The 24,819-nt window shown below is 46.8% G+C and overlaps 1 protein-coding gene across 1 annotated transcript; it reads left to right on the top strand.

Annotated features, from left to right (window-relative positions):
• Window positions 1-436: 436 nt before the first annotated feature.
• On the top strand, window positions 437-24,318 carry LOC146387912 (zinc finger protein 646). Its single transcript, XM_084924937.1, has 5 exons — window positions 437-622; window positions 9,166-11,960; window positions 12,482-13,591; window positions 14,590-15,452; window positions 21,457-24,318. Exons 2-5 carry the CDS (start codon window positions 9,385-9,387, stop codon window positions 21,879-21,881), a joined length of 4,974 nt encoding a protein of 1,657 aa, XP_084781063.1. The 5' UTR covers window positions 437-622; window positions 9,166-9,384; the 3' UTR covers window positions 21,882-24,318.
• Window positions 24,319-24,819: the final 501 nt, after the last annotated feature.

The following is a 24,819-nucleotide window of genomic DNA, read 5'->3' as shown; positions in this document are numbered from 1 at the left end:
AAGAAGCAGAGTGTAGCATGTTTCAGGTGTGTGTGAACCTGCTGCGGGGACAGAACAGCACAGGTGAGTGTTTAATGGTCACACTGCAGACTTCCCAGTCCTGACCACGAGTCTGTGCGTTATGCAGACCGTTCTCACCTTCACCTGTGTGATCGGTGTCGCACTGAGTGGGATAATAATTGGCGGCTGATTAGTGGGCACAGGGACCGACACAGAGGCGGCTGCAGGGCCCAAGGTGTGAGCGCCTGAACAAGTCCCTCGGCTCGGTTCTGTTTTTCCCTGACGGGCCGAGCTGCGGTCGGTGTGTCTGCGCCAAAATGGACCCCGCTGAGTCCGAGCCCTGAGAGCCCGGCGCCGCCAGCGCGCCGTGCCGCTACAGCGGCGCGAGGACTTCACTGTGCGTGTGATGACGCGCGTGCGACCGAGCGGCGCTGCGCTCGGCTAGCAGCGGCAGCGGCAGGAAGTACGCTGCTGAAGCGGCGGCAGGGGGACCGAGCCAACAACCAAAAGTCGGTGATGAGCAGGGGAGGAAAAATAATCATGCCTAATCCGTGAAAGTGGCTCATTTTGCATCTCCGCGCCGTGCATCGTTCACCCTGCGGGCGCAGAGGCCAGTTGAGGGGTAAGTGTGCGCTGCGAAACGCCTTGAAAACGCGGTTTTCCATCAAAGGGGGCCGCGGTGTGTTTGTCGAGATCTTTGTGTCGCTCCGGACTAGCCTGGGGTTGCTAAGGCTAGCTGGGACGCTAACCCCTGCGAGTTCCTGCAGCTTCTCCTCGCTTGTGAGTAAAGTGCGGGCTCTCGGTGGCGTGTGCGGCCCGGCCACGGTGTTTTTGTGTGTCTGTTTGTGCTTTTCTTGTGTTGAACTTCCGTTATACCCCCTTTCTGTCATAGCGGGGGGTTGCTAACGGGCTAGCCGCGTGCTAACGCTAGCGTTAGCTCGGCCGTGTGTGCGTGTGTGCGTGCGCGTGCTTTCAGCGCCTCTTCTCCACAAAATGCGTCTTATACAAAGACGGAGACGGTCGGGACTCACTCCGCCGTCAATCTGCGTCGTGTTTCGCTCAGTGAGCCCCGCTCGGCCCGCAGCTGGAGACCACCAGTGGGCTCCGTTTGCGGGGCTAAAACGCGAGCTAACCCCCGTTAGCTGGGGGAAAATGGCTCGCTGCTCGAAAGCCATTTTCCGAGTGAGATGGGGTCTCAGTGAAAGTGGGCTGATGGCTGCCGGTGATCTACCAGCTCTGCTGGGAGCATCACATAGGAAAACAGCCACAGGCATCTCCCCCATCGCTCACCCCGTCCTCCTCCAGCGGCGGAAAGCTGGGGTCTGGAGGAAGAAATGTCGGCCGGGTGTCGAGGAGAAGATGCCCCGCTTTGTCCCAGCAAATCCCGACCGAGAGGAGACAAGCCAAGGTCAGGGAGCCCCGCTGCGCACATTGGAGGCAGACCTGCCTTCGCCGGGCAGAGAGGAGCGGGGAACACCGCGGCGGGAGCGAGCGCAGCGGCTCTTTTGATCCTGCGGTAGTTTAACGAAGCAGGGCGGTTTGTTTACATGATGGAAGGAAAAAGTGACAGGCTGCTGATTGGCTGCCGCTCCCGGGCCCGATCACATCCCAGTGTGAATGAGACGCTTCGTGTGGAAAACCTGACCCACATTATCGCCGTGGACGTCTCTGTGAGCAGCCACGGGTCCGTACGTGGGCTCCCAGCCACAAAGCGGCTCTGTTAAGTGTTAACAATGTGTTGCAGTTCAGAGTAATCCTTAAAGGGTGAAACACCAGATGGGCGTTGGGTTTATCTATTTATTTATTTATTTGTACAAACTGGGTGAGAGGGGGGTGGCCCACAAAAATTCAGTTGTTTATTTTACTTTTAGTGGAAAGGTGTGTAACATTTAGATATGATACAAAGTTGGGTGGAGCTTCTGTCCACTCTGTGTGACATCATATGAATCCACGTGTAGAAAAACTGTATGAGCCTGAGTGTCAGGTATATTTTTAAACTTTCGTTTGTGTCATTATTCAGATATTTTCTGTTTTAACATGAAGAAAATGAGTTTGTTCTTTTCACACAGGGGAAAAAAACTGAATAGGATCTGAAATGTTGAGAGTCACTTGGGTGGGGAAAAGGTTTAGTTTTCCTGAAGATATCAGATATTTTTGATTTGCTGTAACATGAAAACACAAGTTTCTAAAGCTGTGATGCTCGTGGGACAGTGGTGAAATCTTTGGTTCAACTAAAAGTTCAGAGACGCAAAGGAAAAGCAGGAAAATTAAATGTGGACACTAAAATCTCAAATAACTCTCTCTCTTTGTTATACAGTTTAGTTATTTAGTTTCTTCCTTTTAATTGGATTTTGTTGAACTGAAAGGGTTTGAAGCAGATTGCTTGACTTGGTCCTGCATAAATTCACTTTATTGATCGTATACGAGAGAAAAACAGTCTTTTTGTCTGAAAAAGGAAGTGATGCATTGTAAAAATTGCTGGTTTTTCTTTTATTTGAGTAATTGAGCTCTAATCAGTGTTTAACTGTTATTTAATAATATGCAAATCTGAATACTGTAAGATAAGCCACATGGTCAAACATGAGGGCTGTATTAGCCGTTATTCTCATTAGGTAGGTTGTTCTTTGTTACGTCATTAAAAAAAACCCTCAAAGCTGAAAGTGTTCAAATCAATTTCTTTGTCTCCAAATATTCACTTTATTGATCATGTATGAGACGGAAAAGCAGCAGAGAGGGAATTTGGCTTTTTCTACAGGAATTTGATTAAATGTGATTATTTTCAGTGTAGTCTCTGTAAATTTGTCCTCTGATTATTCTGTGAAGTACTGGGAAGTAAAAGTGCAGAATGCATTAAAAAATAAAATGCAGGTATTCTGAAATAATTTATTCTCGATCATACGCAGTTTGAAGTAATCTGAGTGTATTACAGAAATATTCCAGCGTCTCCTTTAAGTTAGTCAGAGAAACTGAAGCTCAGTGAGGACCTGAGATCCGCCGTGGACCACACACACTTCAGCTGTTTGATTCATGCGAGCCACAGGTAGAGCTGCGCGCCTACCTGTGGCTGATGGCAGAGCGCTAACAAGACGGTTTAAATTTCAGGTCCCTCTTCGTGTTTCGGATTCGCCTCGACGCTCAGCCGCAGCCAATAAAACATGAGCACTCTGTGAGCGTTTGAGAGTCGAATCACTGATATTTAAATGGAGTGTGTGATTTGTTCTTGTTTGTAAAGGAGAAATAAATTTGCAGCACTTTAATCTGCGGTCTGTGTGACTGAACAGCGAGGAAATAAACGCCAGATTACTCTGTAATGAAATCACGACTGGCCTGTTTCCCTCGCCGGTGGCGTCTCCTGTCGCCTCTGCTTCTGCCGTTGGCTTTCTTTGTCCTCACATCAAACATCTGGCCGAATGCAGCACCTCCTCCCTGTTTACTCCCCCCGCTCCTCCTCTCCTCTCCATCATTAAAACTCGTCGCAGTGGTGGTCTGAACGTAACCTTGGCATTTAAGGGCGACCTGCTCGTTTCCGTTTATTCCTGGACTCTGCTACAGTAGCGCGATTCACAGAGTCTCTGTTTAACACACTGGGAGGCTTCACACTTTCATGTCTTATCTTCTCCTCGATCGTTTCCTTTACATGAAAGTAACAGAGCACGCTCAGGTGTCTGCGTTCATCCTAACCAGCACATATTTAGGCAGAGAAAATGTCTCGCTGCCATATTAGAATAAAAGATTGTATTAAATTTGTAAGAGAAAAGTCTTAATGTAAATGAGCTGGGGAATTTTCAGCGATTTCTAGAAAGCAAATTTTTGCCTCATTAGGTTTAAAAAAATAAATAAATAATAGAAATGCGTCCACATCTTCTGTTTGGCTGTCCCAGCTGGACAGCTCTGTGACCTCGTAGAGATGCAATGGCATGAAAAAACTGATAAACTGAGTGTCAATCAGTCTGCAGCCTGAACTTGGGGCTCTCAGGGATTACTGTACATACAGTGGGCTCATTATTAACTTGGCAGTGTTTAAAATGGACATCCATCAGTGGAACAGGAGACACATGACAGGAAGTAATGGGCAGGCTGGTTTTAAACACGTGGCTGGTAACAAGTCCATCTCTCCTTTACATGTCGGTCATGTGTTTTACTTCCTCACACGTGCAGAGTGGACAGCAAGTCATCAGCGATGCAGTGTCAGATGCTCCGTTTCCTACTGAGAGTCTGAAAAATACGTTGAAAAAGTCGTCTTTTTTTCAGCTGTTTTTTTCTTGAGTAATGACTCATCAGTAAATGGTCCTTACAGATGTGCCAAACTTTATTAGCAGCTACTGCTGTCGTCTTTATCCTGCAGTAAACATGTTATGTTCTGCTGTACAGTTTTAACTTCTATGGGGAGTCTATGGGGACTGAGTCACTGCTGCCTCTGCTGGACCCCAGAGGAACTGCAAGGAGAAAAAACGAGCAAAAAACAGAAAAGTGCTCGAGTTCACAAACGAAAAGCTTCATAATGATCAAAGAGGATGATAAAGATAACAAAGTCAGCTGAACATGTTGATGCACCGCAGCTCTGATAAACACAGCACTCGCCTGCTCTGAGGTGATGATGGTGGGTTATGTGTCCCCGCTGGTGAAGGCATCGTGCCGCCTGTGGGCTGAGGTGGGGGGCTCTGCAGGTAAAAGCTCTGCAGGGAGATGTAGAGGAAGTTTTCCCCTCACATCCTTCACTCGCTCCTGCTGCTGTTTATTTTCCTTGCTGCCTTCCTGCCTGTCAGACTGCAGCTCGTCAGCACCTCCCCTCCTCCTCCTCAGGTTACCTCTCCTGCCAATCAAACCCTCCTCCACACCTTTATTTTCCACTGCAGCCCCCCACCCCAACCCCTCCTTTTCCCCCTCTTTCTGTTTTTCCCCTTCCTTCATTCCTTCCCCTCCCCCACGCCTCCCCTCGTGTCTCACCTCGTTTCCTGCTTCCTTCCTTTCTTTCTTTGTTCTTCTGTTTCTCGCTCATTACCGGTGAATCTGTTAATTGCTCATTAATGAAACGACTGTGGTGTTAACGGTACGACGGTAAATATTTTTGTGTGGAGATTGGCGTGTTTTTGTCGCGCAGACAATCCGTCTCTGCTTCCTCTTGAATCGTTTTAATTGAGTTCCTGGACCGATTTGTGCTGCTCAGCTCAGGTTTTCATGCTCATGTTTTATATTTAACAAACATCCAACAAAATGTCGACTAAATCACAGACACGTAAAGCTCCAACCTGCAGCACCACATTTAAGACCCGGGTGACTTCTGTCCTCTTACAGGTAGCTCACCTTTAATGAGACATGCACTGATCATGGTTGATTGGGTATATTTGTGTCTGATCAGTCCTGTAGTTTAGCCTCACCGCTGATATATTCGCTGCTGACTGGGTGCTGTTGGGTGTTAGAGCAAGTTTGTTTAGCTGAATTCCCATAATTCCTCTCTCTGTTCAGCCAAAGAGAACATAAACACAAACCCGAGACCTTAAATCCCACCCGATGACCAGGTTGTGTCCTCGTAGTGCTGACACTATCGCCCGTGACGGCTTGTAAACACCTTTATTTGATCCTCCTTCCTGTCAACGCTCTTTTCGCGTTAGCCAACATCTGTATTCCGGGCCTTTTCCTGCTCATAGAGATTCTCCAGTGGAGACTACACACATAACTGTGATATGTTATTTAACACAAATCTGGGTGTTTCCTTCTTCACGAAACACCTGAGCTGTGGTCCATAAGTTAAGCTTTAAGATTTATACTGTCTGCTGCTGCATCACAGTCGGCAGTTTGAAGCTGAGGTGGTGATGTTTACGTAGGACCCAGCTCGGCGGTCCATTACTATGTCTAACAGGTTTCAGCCTTTCAGTTTGCTCACATTTAAATTAAGCTGAAATCTCAGATCAGTCGTTATAGACGTTGGCTGTTCTATAAAACCATCGTAAGCAAAGGCTGGTTCAGTTGTAATGCCATCAGAAAATCTGCCCATGAGACCCTTTGTGTTCTAAACGCTTCAGTTCCTCTAACATCCAGCAGAGGCAGCAGAGAGCCTGTACCCATTGACCCCCATGTTAACAGCCTGATACACAAACTGTAGGTTTATGTATATATTTCCTTTTCATAAAGTCCTGCACACGGAGACGATGTTTGGACTGTGGCTTTGGAGGACTTTATTTTAAATGATTTTTATGGGCTCAAATTGTGGTCATAAATATTTTGTACTTGTAAATCAGGATTTGTATGTGTAAAAAAGATTTGTGTGTGGACTTAGCCAAAAAATACGTGTGAAACTCTGCACTCAAGTTTCAAGTTACAACTATGAATTTTGACCACAATTTGAGCCCATAGATTTTAAGTGACAGTCAAGTGACAGTTCTTTAACTCCCTCAGAAAACGTAAGAAACAATATTTTACATTTTCACTCTTAAAAAAATAATAATTCTCTGAGGTGTCAGTTGTAGAAAATCTAAATCTGTGCATCTCTGCTGTGATTCATGATGTTCAGATTTGTTCATATGCTCTGTTATTGACGTCACCGACGTTATGAACGGTGTTTAAGCCAAACACTGGCCGAGGCTTGAACCTGCAGAGGTGAGCTCGTGTTGGAGTTTTATAGGGATCTGTGTTATCAGGAGAAACCTGGAAAGTCTTTGAGCGGGCCTCGAGCCAGTGTTTGAACCCAGCTGTGTGTAATGAGATGAACATGAACGGCTGCTGTAATCTGCCACAGATTACAGATTACACATGAGCCTGTTAAAAAGGACACTTTAATCCCACTGAAGGATCTGTTGAACTGATTCCTGATCAGTTTGTGTCAGACTTCCACCAAATGTCTCACTCAGAAAAATAATCACAAGCATTTTAAACTGTTTTTTAAGATATACTTTTGTATAATTCTGCGAGTTGTGGTTTTGGAGAGCACATTTTAACGAGCTGTAGTTAAATTTCAGCCGTTTCTGAGGTAAAAGTGGAGCTGTGGCTTTTGTAGAGTGAGGATGTTTGAGCTGTCGGTGGAACAAAACGCGACACCTGAAGGCCAAGCTGACCGACATTTCCTCTACAAGTTTTATCTTATCTTTAATCTGGAAAATAAGGGAATTCTCTATTTCCCAGTGAAACTCGCTGACAGGTGCAGCGCTCACTGTCACGCGATGTCTGGACAAACCTGAATCTTACGCCTCCACAACCAGCAGAAACACAGCAACTGCTCCACAATGAACCGGCTTCGGAGCATTTTCAGTCCCAGCAAACCCAAACAGGACCAATTCATCAGCAGCATCAGCGCGTCCGCTTGGACTGCTTTCTTGTCTTTAACCGGCTGAGCCTGTCCTCTTTAAGTGTCTCATTTTCTTCTCACACTTGGCCAAAGAAGCATTGAGTGAGTGCCATGCTGCCATCCATCCATATTTCACAAAATCCACTCCTCCTCCTGCATGATGGGTCTGAATTTAATCCAAACAACAGTGATTATTTGTGGGTATTTACTCACGTTGTGCTCAATGCAGGGGTCCCGTTTGTAGTTTTATAGGCAGTGCAATACACAGTGAGGCGGATCAGGTCCTGCATCACTGATATTCTGGTTTTTCAGTCATACATGTAAAGTCCAACTAATCTGGACTTCAGAGGTTCGGTCTCTGATCGGTTAGACTGCATCCCACCGGGGTCCTTACAGAAAACACAAACTATTTGATCGAGGCAGATTTTAATCAAACTCTTGTGTCTAATGAGTGAAAAATAATCTTTTACAATTTTTCCCTTCTCAGAACATAAAAGTGATCCAACCGTTACTGACACGGAAAAGCAGGACATTTTTCAAACTGGAAATTGATGTTTTAAATATCAAAATAGTTTCGGAATATTTCTCTTAAAATATAAATGGAGTTGCGTGGCCTCACACATTGGAGGGGATACACCAGTTTTAACAAGTTGTCACATTCAAATAAATCAGGAGGTTGAATTACACCTGACGTGTTTCCTAAAGTTTGGCCTGCTGCTCCGTTATCTTTGTCATCGTGCAGATCAGGTGGTTTTCCGCTCTCACCCTGCTGTGGCGACTAGGACTGGATCAGGTTTACCTGACCGTGGACGGGGGAGGGTGAGAGAGTGAGGCTATTTAAACGGTAAACAAAGGTGTGCCCATGTGTTGAGTCTTAAGCTGAATCTTGTTCTTTGGTTCAAGGATAATTTGAGGCGTTTCTCGGGCCGCTCTAATCCGACGTGACTATTTTCTGTCAGGTTTTGGGGGTTTTCGGTGGTCAGTTGTGGTGATCACTGATTTTGTTTTTAATTTTAATAAATTTTCATTTTGTTTTGTTATTGAGCGTCATGTGCTAGGAACAAGGGAATCAGTATAATAAGACTACTGAACTGGTTTAAAGTCTTTCAGTTCTGGGTGCCGGTTTAGCTCAGCGGGTATGCCGTATGGCCAGAGACCAGTAGGGCCGATCCATTCACAAGTCGGATCGTCCTGTCCAAAATTCGCAAGATAGAAGTCACTTTTGAACAGTATGACCCAAAACAACTGAGACCATGAACTCTACAAGACATTTTTAGAGATCAGCTAAGAAATTAGTTTCTATAAGCAACCACAGGTATCGCTGTCTGATGGCCTTCAGATAACATGAAGATTTAAAGCACTTACCCACTGCCTTATTTTTTTCTGACAAAGAAGTTACATCCATTTAATGGTAATTTATTGGTATAATAAAAAATGATATCTTGTTTCTAGAGTCTTCCAGTTAAACTAATTTGAAATGTTTGGTCTGACACTTTATTAAAGCTACAGCTGATGCTTGTGCAACTGTGCTACTTAATTGTTGTGGTTAGCAAGCTGCTAGTGATCACTCAGACTATTGCTGATCCTTAAGATCACCATCCACAATTTTTATATCCATCTATATAATTTGTGATGCAAAAGCATAATAAAGAAAATTAAAATGATCACAGAACCTAGGACCAAACTATTTATATTAAATAATCTTTGTAGGGCTTTCCTGAATATCCCAGTCATTTTGAGATTCTGTTATAATCAATAGCAAATAGCTGAAACTTAAACTGAGGGACCTGGACTGAACTTCGAGATTTAAAAAAAAAAAAAAAAAGATAAGTAGGTCTTTGAGTAACCTGTTTTCTTTTTCTTCTTCTTTTGTTTCTCCACAGTGATACCTCATTGGCCGGTGTGACCCCCGCAGGCCCGCCACCTCCTGGGGTGGGTCCTGATTGACCTGCGCTGACGGCTCCCAGGGAGAAAATGGCCTCCACTGCTGCCCTCAGCTAAAGAGCTAAGCCCTACCGTTTCCTCCCCCACCTCCTCAACATCACTGTTCATTGCTCTGTTGTGAACTGTGATTCCCTCCAAACGATTTGCTTTAGAGTACTATGGCAATGCATGATATGAGTCGTGCCAAGGGTTTCCCCTGTAAAGAATGTGATATGGTTTGCCCGAGTACTCCAAGTCTTCTAGAACATATGAAAGCACATTATCAGCAAGAAGAGACTGGTCGTTTTGAGTGTGAACAGTGTGGACGAATTTATAAACACGCAGCTAGTCTAGCCAATCATAAAAAATCTCACGAAGTTGGATCATTCCAGTGTCCTGTTTGTACACGTACACTGCCCAACGCAGTAGCTTTGAAAAATCACTTACGGATCCATACTTTATCCCCTAGTAGTGCACACACAGAGGAAGAAAGCGAGGAAGTGCCCGAAGAAGCCGGCCACGACGAGAGGGACTACGGTCTCACCCAGGACCTCTCGGACGGGTTTGGGCGCTCCCATTTGAACAATAGTGGTATGGGACATAGTGTCCTGCAAAGCCACGAGACAGACGAACACGGAAAAAAAGGCTCCCCTGAATCCGACGACGCTTGGGACAGACCTTTCAAGTGTGATCAGTGTGACAGAACTTACCGGCACCACGGTAGCCTGGTGAACCACAAGAAGTGTCACCAACAAGGAACGTTTAAGTGCTCTGTGTGTTTCAAACAATTTGGCAACCTGGCTGCCTTAAACAGCCACGAGAGAACTCACTCGAAGTTCAAGACCCCTGGGGCCTCAATGGTGAGCAGCAGCAGTAGCAGCAGCAGCCTCCACGACTCGGAGCGCAGCACTGGCACTCAGTCATCTCAAAGTGAAGACACCACCACCTGTTTCTGCCACCTCTGCCAGGTAGCGCTGCCAAATAAGGCAGATTTCCAAGAACACATTCTGCTGCACAACACTGCTTCACCTACCCTCAGCCTGCCACGGAGTTTTCCAGGCATCATGCCTCATAATCTGAGTGCTGTTCGATCCCCGGCATACACGCCGGCGCTGGGGGACCCTCTGCCTCTGCCTCTGCCACCAGTGCCGACTGAGAAGAGGGGCCCCTATGACCCCATTATGGGCCCTCCAGTCAACAACCCCATCTATACATGTGCATACTGTGGCGCAGGACACCCAGATCTGGAGACACTGAAAGTCCATTATCTAACTCATGATCCCCACCCTCCCTCCCATAGTCAGGACAGCTCCATCCTCAACTCGGAGACTCTAAGTTCTGGATCCCAGAGTTCGGTGGCCTCCCCGTCAGGAGGTCGTGTGCCCCAGGCTAATTCTCCAGATGATGAAGAGCGGCGCTTTAAGTGTGGTGAGTGTGGCAAAAGTTACCGGCATGCAGGAAGCCTGGTCAACCACAAACGCTGCCACCAAACGGGCCACTACCAGTGCACCATCTGCTGTAAGCAGTACCCTCACCTGGCAGCACTACATAGCCACCTACGAAGCCACAAGGGTCGTCCTTCCAATCAGCCTATTAACAATGACAGCAACGACTGGCTATCCCCAGAGCCCCTGACTCTGGACTCGCAGCAGAGCTACGTCCAGGAAGGTAGTGGTGCCACCACTCCAATCTCCCTGCCAGGAAATCTCGGCGAAGCTGCCCACTTTGTACCAGACGGAGGCCACAGCAGTGGGCTAGACTCTCTTGAGTTCCATGATCGCTTTGATGGCAGCTCACTCTCCCAGAGCAGCTCTGCTCACCGGCAAGCCGACAGACACGTATGTGCCGACTGCGGTGAGATGTATGGCGATGTGTCTGGCATCAAGTCGCACATGTGTCCCCGCCGTGGCCAGCAGCAGCAGCAGGCCAATATGTCCAATGGTTTTATGGGGAATATGAACTACCATAGCTCCAGTGGAACCTCGCTGCCTGCTGGAAGCTCCAGCAGCCTGAAAGAAGGCGGCAGTCAACGACAGTATCCTCAAAGTGGAGGCAAGAGAATGGGAAGCAATGACAAAGATGACGATGATGATGGAGAGGTGTATCAGTGCTCAGTTTGTGGCAACCACTATGCTAGTTTGAGAGCTCTCAGAAGTCACTTGCGTAGTCATGCCAACAACCCCACAGGGCCAGGACCCTCCAACCTGCAGCAGGACTGGAGGATGATCTGCTGTACCTGTGGCCAGACTTTTGCCAGAAAGCAGGATCTCCTGAATCATCAGTTAATCCATGGGCCCCAAAGGCCAGATGGTCAGCAACAGGGTATTGCAGGGAGTTCAGCCAACGGCAACGAAAAGATGGATGGCCGGAGCCACATTTGTGTTGACTGTGGCATGTTTTTCGCGGATCGCCACCATCTGATCACCCACCTGTGCCCTGGGAAGAATCGAGGTAACTCGATGAACAAGCCCGGCCTAAATGGAGCCAAAGGGATGTCTGGAGGAGAGGGCGTTGGCGGTGGTGTTGCTGGAAGAAGTTGTGACGTTGGCGCAGATGGACGTAGGCCAATGGTTGATCAGAGTGACAAGCCCCACAAGTGTGACCAATGTGGGCGAGGATACAGACACCCATGCTCTCTCCTTAACCACAAGAAGTCCCACAAGACCGGTGTTTTCCGTTGCCTTGTCTGCCAAAAACGTTACTACAACCTGCTGGCTCTCAAGAATCACCAAAGGACCCACTTTGACTTAAAGAGGTAGGCCTTCTGCCAGTTTCGAATGTCTCTCAACAAAAAGTTAACATTAGAAACAGTTAATGGTAGTGCCTACTGGAGGTCAAATCCAAAATTATCATGTTACTCTTGTTTTGTAAATAAAGTAAAGACGTTAATAAAGTTTTGTTTATTTTTATGTAAATTTTGTAGCTATTTTACAGTTATAGGTACTGAGCACCAATTTGAGGCATGTGACAAATTAAAACTGTTTGGCTAATAAAGATCTCATTCTGTCAAAGTGAGTTTTTTGAGTTTAGTTGGCAAGATTTGTGGATAACATTTTCATTGGTTTTCATCTAAACTTTGAAGTACAGGAGAATTGTTGCCAAAGTAGGTAGGGGTCTGAGGCTAGTAAAACTACTGAGAACTGCTAACCTTATTAAGAATCTGACTTAGGCCACCCTAGAAATCCCTACAAAGTGTCATTTTGCTTTTGAAATGTACTGAAAGAGATTTTGCTGTTTTTTGTTTTTTTTCTTTACCTTTGCCTATTTTTGCTACAGGCACAAGTGTGAAGAATGTGGCAAAGCCTTCAAGATCCAAAAGCAATTGATCAACCATCTCCGTCTCCATGAAGAACACCGAGCCAAAGGCCTTGTTCGGACCGGCCCAAACGGTTCCCGCTTCCAGCAGCCTGACCCATCTCAAATGCAGACTATGAGAGGAGAGCCATCGAAGGGCCAGGTGATGGGGGTCAAATACAGCCACCAAGGGTTCAAAAAGCCCTACTCGTCAGCCGGTACTTCCAGACCCCAGAAGTTTGATCCTGCCGAAAGTGCACGGCGGCCGTTTGCCTGTGAAGAATGTGGAAAGACTTACCGCCATGCGGGCAGCCTGGCCAATCACAAGAACCTTCACAAAATTGGAGAATACCACTGCAATGTTTGCAACTCTACATATCCGAACAGGCTGGCAATGAAAAACCACCTTCGTCTCCATTTTGCCCAAAAGAAGCACAACTGCCAAGAGTGTGGGAAGGGCTTCCGCACCCAAAGGCAGCTCGCTACCCACACTACAGCCGGCCTGTGCAAAGGCCCACAAGGCCCTGGCGCTCAGATGGATTTCGAGTGCGACGGCTGCTGCGAAGGCTTTGCCACAGCTGACGAGCTCGCGGCTCATGACTGTCCAGCCCAGCACCTGCCTTCATCGTCCTCCACCAACACCTCGACAACCATCAGTACCGAGAAGAACTCGGTAGACATGGACTCTGACGAGAGGCCCTATGCCTGCGACCTATGCAGCTGTGCCTACAAACACGCCAGCTCCCTGTTGAACCACAAGCACACCCACAAGACCGGAAACTTCAGGTGCAACTTCTGCGACAAGCCCTATACCAACTACATGGCTCTACGCAACCACATGCGCATCCACACGCAGCGGAAGAAGCACATCTGCCACACATGTGGGAAAGCCTTCCGACTGGCCCGGTTCCTCCGCAACCACCAGAAAGTCCACGAGGAAGGCGCCACCCCGTTTGGCTGCCCCACCTGTGGGAAGAGTTTCCAGGGGAGGTCCGGTCTGGCCAGGCACCGCTGCGGGGACAACCAGGTAGGCATGGAAGTCAGGAGGAAGGCCACTGCACCCACGGGAGAGGGCGAAGAGTGTCGGTACACGTGAGTTCTCGTCAGTTGTTTGTGATTCTTCGAAGTTGAAACAAACAAATAGTGAAGATAAATTTAGGTCTCTACATGTCTATTACAGGTATATGATCTCCAATCCGGCTTCCTTGGGACCATACGCGTGCCGGAATTCGGATTTTTCTGAAGTTTGGACAAATTGAATTAGTGGAGAGACCAGATAAGTCAACCCCGTTTGCTTACAGTTAGCATATATCAGACATTTTTAGGCTAGCCTCAGTCAAACATGTCATGTTCAGATGTACTGTTTACATGCTTTGTTTTTTTCGAACTCTTTAAGCAGTATTTTGTGTGCAGCATATTGAAGTGTTGATGTTGTGTGTTCCTTGCTTCTGTTCTGATTTTGATTGCAGTCTTTGTGTTTATTCTGACACTGGTTAGCTAATAGATTAGAAACTGCAGTTATGTGATGGGGCTGTTGCATTTTGATGTTCTGAAAGGGAAGATTAGGAAGTATTTGGAGCTAGCTGCACTGCACATGTCCACAGGTCACCAGTCTTAACACCTGCAGGAGTCTTGATACATGGTAGTGGTTCTTTGGGCATGTTTGATGGATTCTCATCACTACATTCAGTATCCAAAGAAGGCTGAGACAGAAGGTTGTTTTATTTGTGCAGTGCAGGGAGCAGCAGATACCTTCCAGTTCCCTACACTTGTTTCTCCATAGTGTCTCCCATGTCCCTCCCTCCCTCACCCACCCACCCAGCAGTCCTCTCCCCTATGACCTGTGTAGAAATCATTAATGGTACACCACTTTGTAGACTTCTTTGAAAGCTTTGAGCCGGATTTCAGATCATATACCTGTATGTGCAACATCCTAGATGATGACTAGTAAAAATACTTGAAATACTTCTCCAGAAAAAGTGGTAACCAGATGAATTTGGCTACAGCATTGAAATCGGACATCCATGTTCCGTTGCTAATCTCCTTCCTCTCTCCTCCACCCCTCTTCTTCTTTGTTTGTCCCTGCACAGATGTGATCAGTGCGGCCGTTCCTACCGCCATGCCAGCTCCCTCCTCAACCACAAGAACACCCATACTGTCGGCATCTACCACTGCGCCGTGTGCCTCAAGACCTACTCCAACCTGCTTGCCCTGAAGAACCATCGCCGTATCCACTCTGAGACGCGGCGCCACCGATGCCACGACTGCGGAAAGGCCTTTCGAGTTTCCTCCCAGCTCTACAACCACCGGCGTGTCCACCAGAAGCAGCGGGAGCTGACCTGCCGGTCCTGCCAGCGAGCCTTTCCCACGCAGGCTAGCTTCAGGCTCCACATGGAGATCACTCATGGCCAGACACCGCAGCCCCGCCAGCCCAGAACCCAGCAGCCCCGCCCAGGGGGCTCCCAGGACCTGGGCTGGGGGTCAGGCCTGGACCTCACCCTGATGCAAGAGCAAGGACTCAATCCCAGCAACGTGGCCAAAGTCCGCGGCCAAGGGAGCAACAGCGAGGTCGTCAAGTCCCATGTCTGTGACCAGTGCGGTCGCTCGTACCGCCACGCCAGCTCCCTGCTCAACCACAAGAACAGCCACAAGACCGGGACCTACTTCTGCAGCTCGTGCCAGAAGGAGTTCCCCAACCTGATGTCCCTGAAGAACCACCGGCGCATCCACACTGAGCCCAAACGCTACCAGTGTCCCGACTGTGGGAAGTCCTTCAGGGTGTCCACTCAGCTCATCTGTCACCGCCGCATCCACACCAAGGAGAAGCCGTTCTCCTGCCAGCAGTGCGACAAGCGCTTCTCCTCCAAGTCCAACCTGAGGCACCACATGAAGGTGCACTGGAGCGGCTCATCGGCGCCTCCACCCATGTCCGTGAGAGCGCCCAACTTCCTGGGTATGCCTGGCGGCCCCTTCATATAAGCTGCAGGGTGAGGGGGGGGGGGGTGGGGGGGTGGTGATGATGATGATGGTCTTAGTGGGGCTGGGGTGGGGGGGTCACATGCCGAAGATTGTGGAGGTGCCAAAAATGTAGCGTAGCCTTCCTCATTGACCATGTGTGGCTGTGGTGTGTGTGGAGGACAGACTGCGATGACGTGACGCCCCACACACACGCACGCACACACAGACACACACACACCCTCACAGAGCGCTATGCTGCCACGCACGCTCACTGACAGGCAGACTGGACTGACCCCCTGCTGCATGTTGCCTTGTTATGTTTCCCTGCCACGGACTGGCGCACCACGAGGCCGCAGCCATCAAGCTGCACCCAGATGGAGCGCGGGAGTCTGATTGGTCCTGTTTCCGATGGTGTTTACAGGACGTTTTCTTCCCGTGGCCTTCGTCACAGTGTTTTTAATCTGGTTTGGAGGGACTGTTTTGATCAACAGCGTGCAGGCCAGATTCGTGTTTTGTACCTTTATCCTTTTGGCCTGGAGGCAGCAATGACTTGTGGGAACTTTTAGGACTGAACATGGACACTTTGGACTCAGAGGGACTGCTTTAAACGTGTGTGTGTATGTGTGCGTGTCTTCTTGTGTGTTGCAGCGGTGACCACTTCCTGACTTCTTGTTCACACGTGTGGACCCGGAGCTGAGAGACCACTGCGGCTTGCGTGCGGTTTAAAATGGCCTTTCTCCCGTAGCGCCTGAAGGTTGATTAAAGACGTGATCAGTTTTTAAAAAGAGGGTTTTCAGACTTCCTGTAGCGCGTCCTGTTTGTGACCACGCTAATGCTGTGAGCAGAACACATGTCATATGTTCAAACCAAACGTTCTCATGTGAAAATGACTGTTGGAGTGGTCGTGGACCATTTCACCGCCCACTGACGGGCAGCGACAGGGCGTCTGTGTAAGATGAAGAATCACAAGACGACTCCTTTTAATCTGATCATCAGCTGATTGGCGTTTAAATATTTTTCCTCAGGCCTCCGTCTTATCACACCAGCAGAGTTCATACCTCAGTCTGATTTTATATCCAGTTTTTTATATTATTTAAACTTTATTTAAACGGGGATGTTCGTGGGTTGGTCCGAGCTTTCATTTAGGAAACTGTACATGCAGCGAAGTGTCCTGATTTAATTTCACCTCTTTGAAGCAACAAAAAAGAAAAGAGAGAATCACCTCCTTTCATTACGTTTCCTCACCAATCAGCAGACAGCATGACACTAACAGGAAACAACCCGATCAAAGTATAAAACAACACGGAGGAAGTCCAAGTCCACCAAACTAACTGAATGTATTCAGACATTTGCACAAAGTCGAGAGTAATACGTTATGTTTCGGTTATAGTTTGGGTCTCGTCTGCCTCCATGTCAGCCTCACGAACCGTTAAAAAGTTAGCGTAGTTTAACAAAAATCATATAACAAAAGGTTAACGGTGCCGCCGTGTCATTGTGTAAGAACGTTGGTCTACACACAGCCGATCACTACACATCGTCAATTATCCTTTCACTGTTAAATATTAAAGGTTAATTAACTGTCAGTATTTTAAAACGTTTGCTTCCTTTGCTCGAGCTCCTACAGATTTATAGATCAGAGACTTCCTGAAGGAGGAGGTTGGAGGAAACACTCAGGAACATCAGCAGGAATGACGGCTGCTTCCCTTATTTCTCGTTTTAGGCGTCGTTTCATTTTCAGTGCAGGGGAAAAAAAAAGTTTTGGTGGATGAATGCGTCAAACGGCCCTCGACCTCACGACGGACGCTAAGATAAACGTGTCAGAGAGTGAAACTGAATCCAGCTGTTTGACACACAGCTGGACTCTGAGCTTGGCGACGATGGCGTAATCGCACAGCCTTGAGAAAACAGTGCAGTGAACACAAATGAATAAAATCAGAATTTGGCGATTATGGAAGCACGATGATCATTCCGCTGAGTGCTGAACTCTCGTTTTGTTTTGGGTTAAATCCAGCTGCTCTAAGCTCAGGTTCACTTGAGCTACAGAAAAACGCAGAATCCAGTCCAGCTGTTTGGAAACAGACATGTCGAGTTAGTGTTAAATAATCGTGTTCACGAGATCCACTCTTTCAACCCCAGAAGGATTTGTTTTTAACAGATGGCATTAACGCAACAAACCCATGGACTTCCTGTCTCACAGGGGGCGCTCTCGAGCTCTTCCAGAATAAATGAGACTGTGGAGCTGAAAAGCACTCGTCTGGTGTTAGGTAGAAATCCTCGAGACGGTAGATTCACTTACATTTTTACAGTTCTTTTAGTAAGACACATTTTTGTGAGTGTGATGTCACAGCGCCACGAGCCAGAAGCAAACGTAGCCGGTGTGATGTCACCCATTTTCTTGCTGCCACGCCTCCATCTGAACTGAAGGTGTTTAATGAGGAAAGAAGAACGTTTTATTGGTGTCTGCAGGTGTCGCCTCCTGGTGGTCATTATGTAGAGCGCAGTTTTAAGGCACCTTTTTAAACTCAGAAGCTACGAGCAGCTTTTATTCCTGCGGGTCACAGGAAGTGGAAATCTCAGCAAAAACCAATAAAAATCCTTCAACTTTCATTAAAAAAAACACGAGGGAAAACAAACCCCCGTGATCGATCTCCATGACAACACTCAGACCTCTTCGCTGTTTGCAGTGAAAACAACCCCCCCTGCCCCCGGTGTTCAGTAGGTGTAACTGCAGTGTAAAAAGCTTTCAGGAAACCAGCAGCTCCGCCTTGAACTGTCCGCTCTCGCGCTTTACGTCCACACGTATGAACAGGAAGTGACCCCTCCCCTCCCTCCTCTCTCCAGCCCCAGTAAGTATGATAAAACAAAAAGGCGAGGCCTGAGCGGCGGGAGGCGAGCGGCTGTACGAACTCGACGTTTCTGCAAGAAGGAAAAAAGATGACAGATCATGTAGTAATTCATTTATTTATATTATCATTATTATTAACACTTGTAATGGACAGCGCTAGTGTTTAGGATGTGAGTTTAGAGCTGTGTTGATGTAAACACCCCCGCCCTCCTTTTACCCACAATGCCCCTCTCTGTGGACTCCTCTGAGGACCTGAAACACGCCGGAGACGCTCTTCTTGCCTTCTTTCACGAGTGATGATGTGACGCTCCTTCATCCCTCTCTTCTTCCATATTTATCTCCTCCTCCTCTTCATCAAATCAGACTGAAAGGGACGCCTCGGTGTGCTCGCCGACCTTTCTGTTCCTCTTTATGGTAACCTCCTGTATTTATTGGTGTTTTGTTCCTTTTTATTTAATTGTTTGGGAAGCGTGTGTGTGTGCGTGTGCGTGTTTTCAGCACTGGTGCTAGTTTAAAAAAGAAAAGTTAAAAGTGAAGCCGTGCAGTGACCGTCAAGTGCTGTAGGAGTCCGTGTGATCTAGAACACAGAAGTAATAAATGTCCATCCTCCGTCTGGTTGTCCTCGCCATGCCTGCTCTTCTCTGTGTCACTTTTCCGCCTGCATTTCAACTAGTTTGTAGAGAAGAAGAAGAAGAGGACTGGTTTGGCACAACTACTACTCCCCGCCCCCCACCCCCTTTTTTTTCTTTTGTTTGAGTTCTAACTTTTGGTTTCCATGCATATATATGTAATGCTTACTATACACTTTTATAAACTATGTTTTGATAATTCATTTCGTAACAGAAGATCTTGTCCATAAACTATAACCCTACTGCTGAGTACTGAAAATAAATAGCTGAAAAACACAGTGACACTCGGTGTTTTCACTCCGTCCACATCGACGTCTCTCCCGGCACCTTCACTGGTGTTGGCAGGAAGTTGGTGCAGAACCTGTTGAATGCATCTCCAGCTTTTAGTATCAGAGTGCAGACGATCTGAAGGTTTTTACAGCGTCAGTGAAGTAAAGTCGTTTTCACACGACTATGAGTCTAATGTTTGTGACGCACACAGCTGCTATTACCGTTTTTTGTTTTTTTGTTTTTGGACCTTAAAGTGCACGGGATTATAAGGCGCATTAAGCGAAACAAAACAGTCAGACTCATTCTTCTTGCTTCCTCCACTTCTGTACCATTGATTCATTAATGCTGTATTCTATCACAGCTGCTCTGTTCCCATGTTGTTGCAGTATATTAATGACTAACCTCGTATTGTGGATGGATTATCTCAGTTGTTCTCCTGACTGAAGTTTGGTCCGTTTACAGCATCCTGCCATGCGATTGCATTTGTCTCTAACCATCAGGAACCTTCACGTTAACTTTTATCCAGTGTAAAGAAGTTAGCGTTCATCCTCCAGCTTCACTGTGTTTATGGTATGCAAACATAGCTGTGTCGCTAGCGATCATGTAGCACATCATTATATACCAGCTAGCCCAAGGACCCAGGACCCAGATTCCTCCGTGAGGCTCCAGACTACGGTAGCCGCAATGCTCCAACAATCCATCAAGCGGTGCGCCTTCGTAGCAGCCAAAGTTGTGCTAAAACATTTTTTGACAGATTTTTGAGCGCCGTGTAGCACATAAAATCTGTTCAAGGTCAGTAAGCACAACCAGAATTCATACATAAGGCACACCGTCGATTTTTGAGAAAATAAAGGATTTTAAGTGTGCCTTATTGTGTAGATAGTACGGTAATAAAAACCCACGTTTCTCTCACTGAAGGAAAAACTGCAGTTTTTATCCCATAAATGATGTTTACTCATTATTAGATGTGTTTAATTACTATTTATGTTACTCTGAGTCACAATAATAATTCAGCATCACTATGTTGTTAATGTAAAAGCTGACAGCACAGAGTTATGAAATGTGTGACAGAAACTTTAAGGTTTTTCTGTGTCATCACTGATGATTTTGGATCTTCGGACACTTTTCTCCCCCAGGAAACAGCCGAAGGTGTTATCATTAAGTTATCATTAGTTCATAATAAGAGCAAACATACAGCTTTAATTGTCGGTTAAAAGACGATCGAGTCGCTGACGTATAAATGGGTTTTTTGTTTTAAGGCAGGGGTGGGGAACTCCAGGGCCGGTGTCCTGCAGGTTTCAGATATCACCCTGAATTAAATGAGTTCATTAACAGGCCTCTGGAGAACTTCAACACATGTAAATCATCTGTGTGGATCAAGGACACGTTTAAAACCTGAGCACATCGACCCTCGAGGCCTGGAGTTGGACACCCCTGATTTAAGGCACCAGTAATTATGATGTTTGTTAAATGAAATGATTTTGTAATTTTCTGATGTTTATCTGAGGATTTAATTCATGTGTTTATTTTCTGCAGTCTAATGTTGATGATGACAATCTGATCTTTAATTCACACTAAAAGACATAATCACGTAATTAAAGTGTTTTAGCGTTTATCGGACACGTAGTCGTGTGACACGTTTGTAGTTTATCAGTTTATAATGAAACTCTTCACATCCTGTGACTTTAATTCCTTTTTTAGAAAAATCTCACGAGTGTCAGAAACGTGATGCCGTTCATTATGGTCCTGCACTGGATCCATATATAACCCATGTATGTGTTCACGTGGCTCATACTGCTGTCGGCAGTCACACCTGTGCAGGGCTTTGACAGTGGAGCTGAGGAGACAAGATAAGAGGTACGGAAGCAGCCAATCACAGGAGCTGCAGGCAGTGCGTGACAGGCGTAACACAGGTGTTACTGTTCAGATATTTCCCATCAGTGTTACCTGAAGGAAGCTCGGGATGATTGCACAGCACACTCCCTAAAATAAACCCTCCAGCTTTGCTTCGTATTCAGTGGCCGGTCGTTCTCGGCACCGACTTGATAAATGACACACTCGAGCCGCTCGTTTCAAAATTCCAAAGAGAAGTTTGGAGACTTTGGGGGTGTTTTCCAGCTTTTCCTGGTTGGAAAATTGGAGTGACAACATAATATTCCGACTCTGTGATTGGCTGATCTGACAGTGAGCTTCAGAGCCAACAGACCCTTTGTGGGTTACCCTGAACTGAAACCTTCGTGTTTCTCTCCTCCCAGATCTGAGGCCGGTGGTTTCGAGCAGCAGCTCCAGGAGCTTCGTCTGCGGCCAATGCGGTCGCTCGTACCGCCACGCCAGCTCCCTGCTCAACCACAAGAACAGCCACAAGACCGGGACCTACTTCTGCAGCTCGTGCCAGAAGGAGTTCCCCAACCTGATGTCCCTGAAGAACCACCGGCGCATCCACACTGAGCCCAAACGCTACAAGTGCCCTGACTGCGGGAAGTCCTTCAGGGTTTCCACAGCACTCATCTGCCACCACCGCATCCACACCAAGGAGAAGCCGTTCTCCTGCCAGCAGTGTGACAAGCGCTTCTCCTCCAAGTCCAACCTGAGGCACCACATGAAGGTGCACTGGAAGAGCCCGCTGCTGTCCAGAAGCCGGTCTTCGGCCTTCCTTGCCGTCTCCTCCAGACCTTTCTGACCATCCGGCCTCGCAGTTCTCCTCCGAGCTCGTCCAGTCTGACAGACCCGGACCGCATCGTCTCCTCCAACATGTTACGACCCTGCTCAAAAGCCGCAACATAAAAAAGGCGACGAATACCACACCGGACTAGGTGTGGCCAATTAGCACCATCTGAGCACACTGAGGAGATTAGGGGCTTGCTAGGGGCGTAACAAACAATATGACCGTATAATTCAACCTCAATTTAATCCTTCCGGCTGAAATCTGAACTAAGATCCACATTCAGGAAAGTTTCCCCAAATCCAAAGTGCTTCATTTGTGATGTCACAGTTCAGAGGGTGAATTAGCAGAGATCCTCACGTACCTGCTAGCTGCCTCGGCTGTTATCCTTACATTAAACTAACGGAGAGCTTGGTGCTCATTGATTGGCTGGACTAACCGTGTCAGACTTTTGGTTTACATCTGGTTTTGATTTTTTTTGTCTGGTGAGATTAGGGCACCAAAACCTGATGAGGCTGAGGTTCAGCTTAGATTAGCTAGACAAAGATGTCCTGTGGCGGATGGACGACGTGGCTCGGCCAAGCCGTAAATATGGTGGTGACGATGGTAAATGGCCTGTATAGCGCTTTACTAGTCCCTAAGGACCTCAAAGCGCTTTACACATTCAGTCATTCACCCAGTCACACACACATTCACACACGATGACTTATAATGATCTTTTAACAACCTGATGACATTTGAAGTGGCTGAGTTTAAGCAGCGGCCTGTAGTTTGTGTAGTTATCAGGCAACCTGATGATCTTTATATTAGCCAGTGTATAACTGATGGATGTCGTCCGTTGGTTTCTGAATGTTTGAAACCTCGGTGTTGGCGTCGTGTTGGGTTTGAAGTGGCCATATTTGAATAACAGCTGGGTTGTTATCACAGACTGTTTGGGGAGCGTCGCACAGACTGAGTTACCTGCTAACCAGTGCTCAGTAACATCCAATGAACAATCTCAGATTTCACTGTGCACCTAAACTCTTGCCCCGCCTCCTCAGACCGTCTCTTAGCAGCAGACTTATTATTGGTCTGAAGCCTCACAGACAGCTAGCAGCCACAGCCGCCTGTGTCACCATCCATCTGTCAGAGGCCACGCCCCCATACATAGCAGGCCACATAAAACTGGAGCCATGCAGCTGTTTTATTGTCTCTAGTGGATGTTAGAGAAAGTGCAGGTCGCCTGCTTTGCCCAGGAAGTGTAAAACTAAATGTTTAGCATTTCCAGCGTTTCTTTGATAGAATATTTCATCATGTTCACCAACTGCAGCAGATTTATGCAAGTCAGAGGAAACTGAAACCCTCACAGCTGGTGTTCAGGTTTGCTGTGTGACGATGACCTCTCCGGACTTTTGCTCCTGGTGGGAACTCGAGTTCCTCCCCGGCGATACTAACGGTGCTCAGGTCTTTGACCCCGCCTCAGACGGACCTCTCTGATGGTTGGCATGTTCTGGCTCCTCGGCAGCAGACACCAGGGGGATTGTGGGTCTTTTTAAAAAATGTTCTCAGTGTTTCTGATTATTGCTAAGGATGAAAACTCATCATCTTCCTCAGCTGTTGCTGTACCCCCGAGGGGAGGCTGAAATCTGACGTGTGGTTTGTGAACTTTCTGGAGGCCTCTGTTCACCTTCCTCCTCACCTGGTCCCCAAAATAAAATCCAGTTAAATATGGAGGCCCAGTGCTGTCACTTCTAAGGGGAAAATTGATCTTGTAATAATAATAATTTGTTTCTTATAATGATGTGAAGTTTTCTTTTTTTTTCTTTGTAATTATAACATCAAGTAACTGTTAAGGTTTAGATGTTTGTAGACGAGCTCTGGTGTGTAAATTAAAGCTCTGATAGGTACTTAGGTGATTACTATTAGAGAAATAAATGATGTCATACTGTGTGATAATCTGGAGAGTAATTTGTGAGATTATATCGGTTCATTTATCTCCTCGTTGTCTGGATTTTGAGTTTTTTTCTGTAATAAATCTGAGAGAAACTGATGAAACACAGAACTGTTTCCCTGCACGCGTCCATCAGAGGTTGGACGCTACTGTGGGTTTCCTCTGTGGACGAAGCTGGTGTCAGGAGCCACGCAGTTTTGTCTCTGAGGAAAATCAGTGAAAAAACAGACAAGCAGAGACAACAGTTCACCCTCGACTTCAGTCAGACTAACTGTTTGGACCACAAGCCTGTGACTGTGACACAAACTAAGATGGAGAACACTGACGGTACTGATGTGATGCGTTTGTAGCTGATTCTTTAGGGACTTCCTGCTCATCTCTGTATCTCTGTGTTTATTTCCTCCCGTTAGCACTGTGTTATTCACGGTTTTTACAGTTTTACATTCACAGTTGACCCTCTGCATCTTTACAGCTGTCTGGTAACTCGTTCATGTCTAATTAAAGCATAGTGGACCCAAAACCGAACCTTGTGGAACTCCCGTTTTCTAATGTTCGAGAGACGTGAAATAACATGCTGCTGTAACCTCAGAGAGCCGTGAGAACAGGCGAGATCAGGTTGGTTCAACCCAAGTATTAGTGTGATTAATTACTTGTTTAGATTTAGACTTTTCTGTTTGTTGCCACTTCTTCCACCCATTTGATAAAGCAGGTTGGTCAGCGTCTGGAAGCCTGCCGAGGGGCTGTACCCCTGTCATATGTATATGTTTTGGGGATGCCCTGTTGTCCCAGACGTCAGGGGTGGATCTAGAGACATTTCTTAGGGTGGCAAAATCAAAGCCGTTATTTTACACACTTGCAGGTGTTACATCCTTTAATATGAATTATACACGGCTATAATACATCAAATGCAGTAAGTATACACACGTTTATATACTCTATACTCTATAACTTTTTCTTACCCCACATAATTAAGCATTTCAGTTACATAAAATGTGAATTTTGATTCTATGTATAGCCTGTATGGTC

The sequence above is a fragment of the Perissodus microlepis genome, chromosome 4 (genome assembly GCF_051167445.1).
Source record: "Perissodus microlepis isolate ML-2025 ecotype Zambia chromosome 4, ASM5116744v1, whole genome shotgun sequence".
Taxonomy (NCBI): Eukaryota; Metazoa; Chordata; class Actinopteri; order Cichliformes; family Cichlidae; genus Perissodus; species Perissodus microlepis.
The sequence above is the reverse complement of the archived record's forward strand: the minus strand, read 5'-3'. Positions and strand labels throughout refer to the sequence as shown.

Excerpts from the sequence above, each read along its gene's own strand:
- LOC146387912 (XM_084924937.1), top strand. The coding sequence starts at position 9,385 with ATGGCAATGCATGATATGAGTCGTGCCAAGGGTTTCCCCTGTAAAGAA. Across the intron at positions 11,961-12,481 it reads ACCCACTTTGACTTAAAGAG|GCACAAGTGTGAAGAATGTG; the intron begins GTAGGCCTTCTG and ends TTTTTGCTACAG. Across the intron at positions 15,453-21,456 it reads GAGAGCGCCCAACTTCCTGG|ATCTGAGGCCGGTGGTTTCG; the intron begins GTATGCCTGGCG and ends CTCTCCTCCCAG.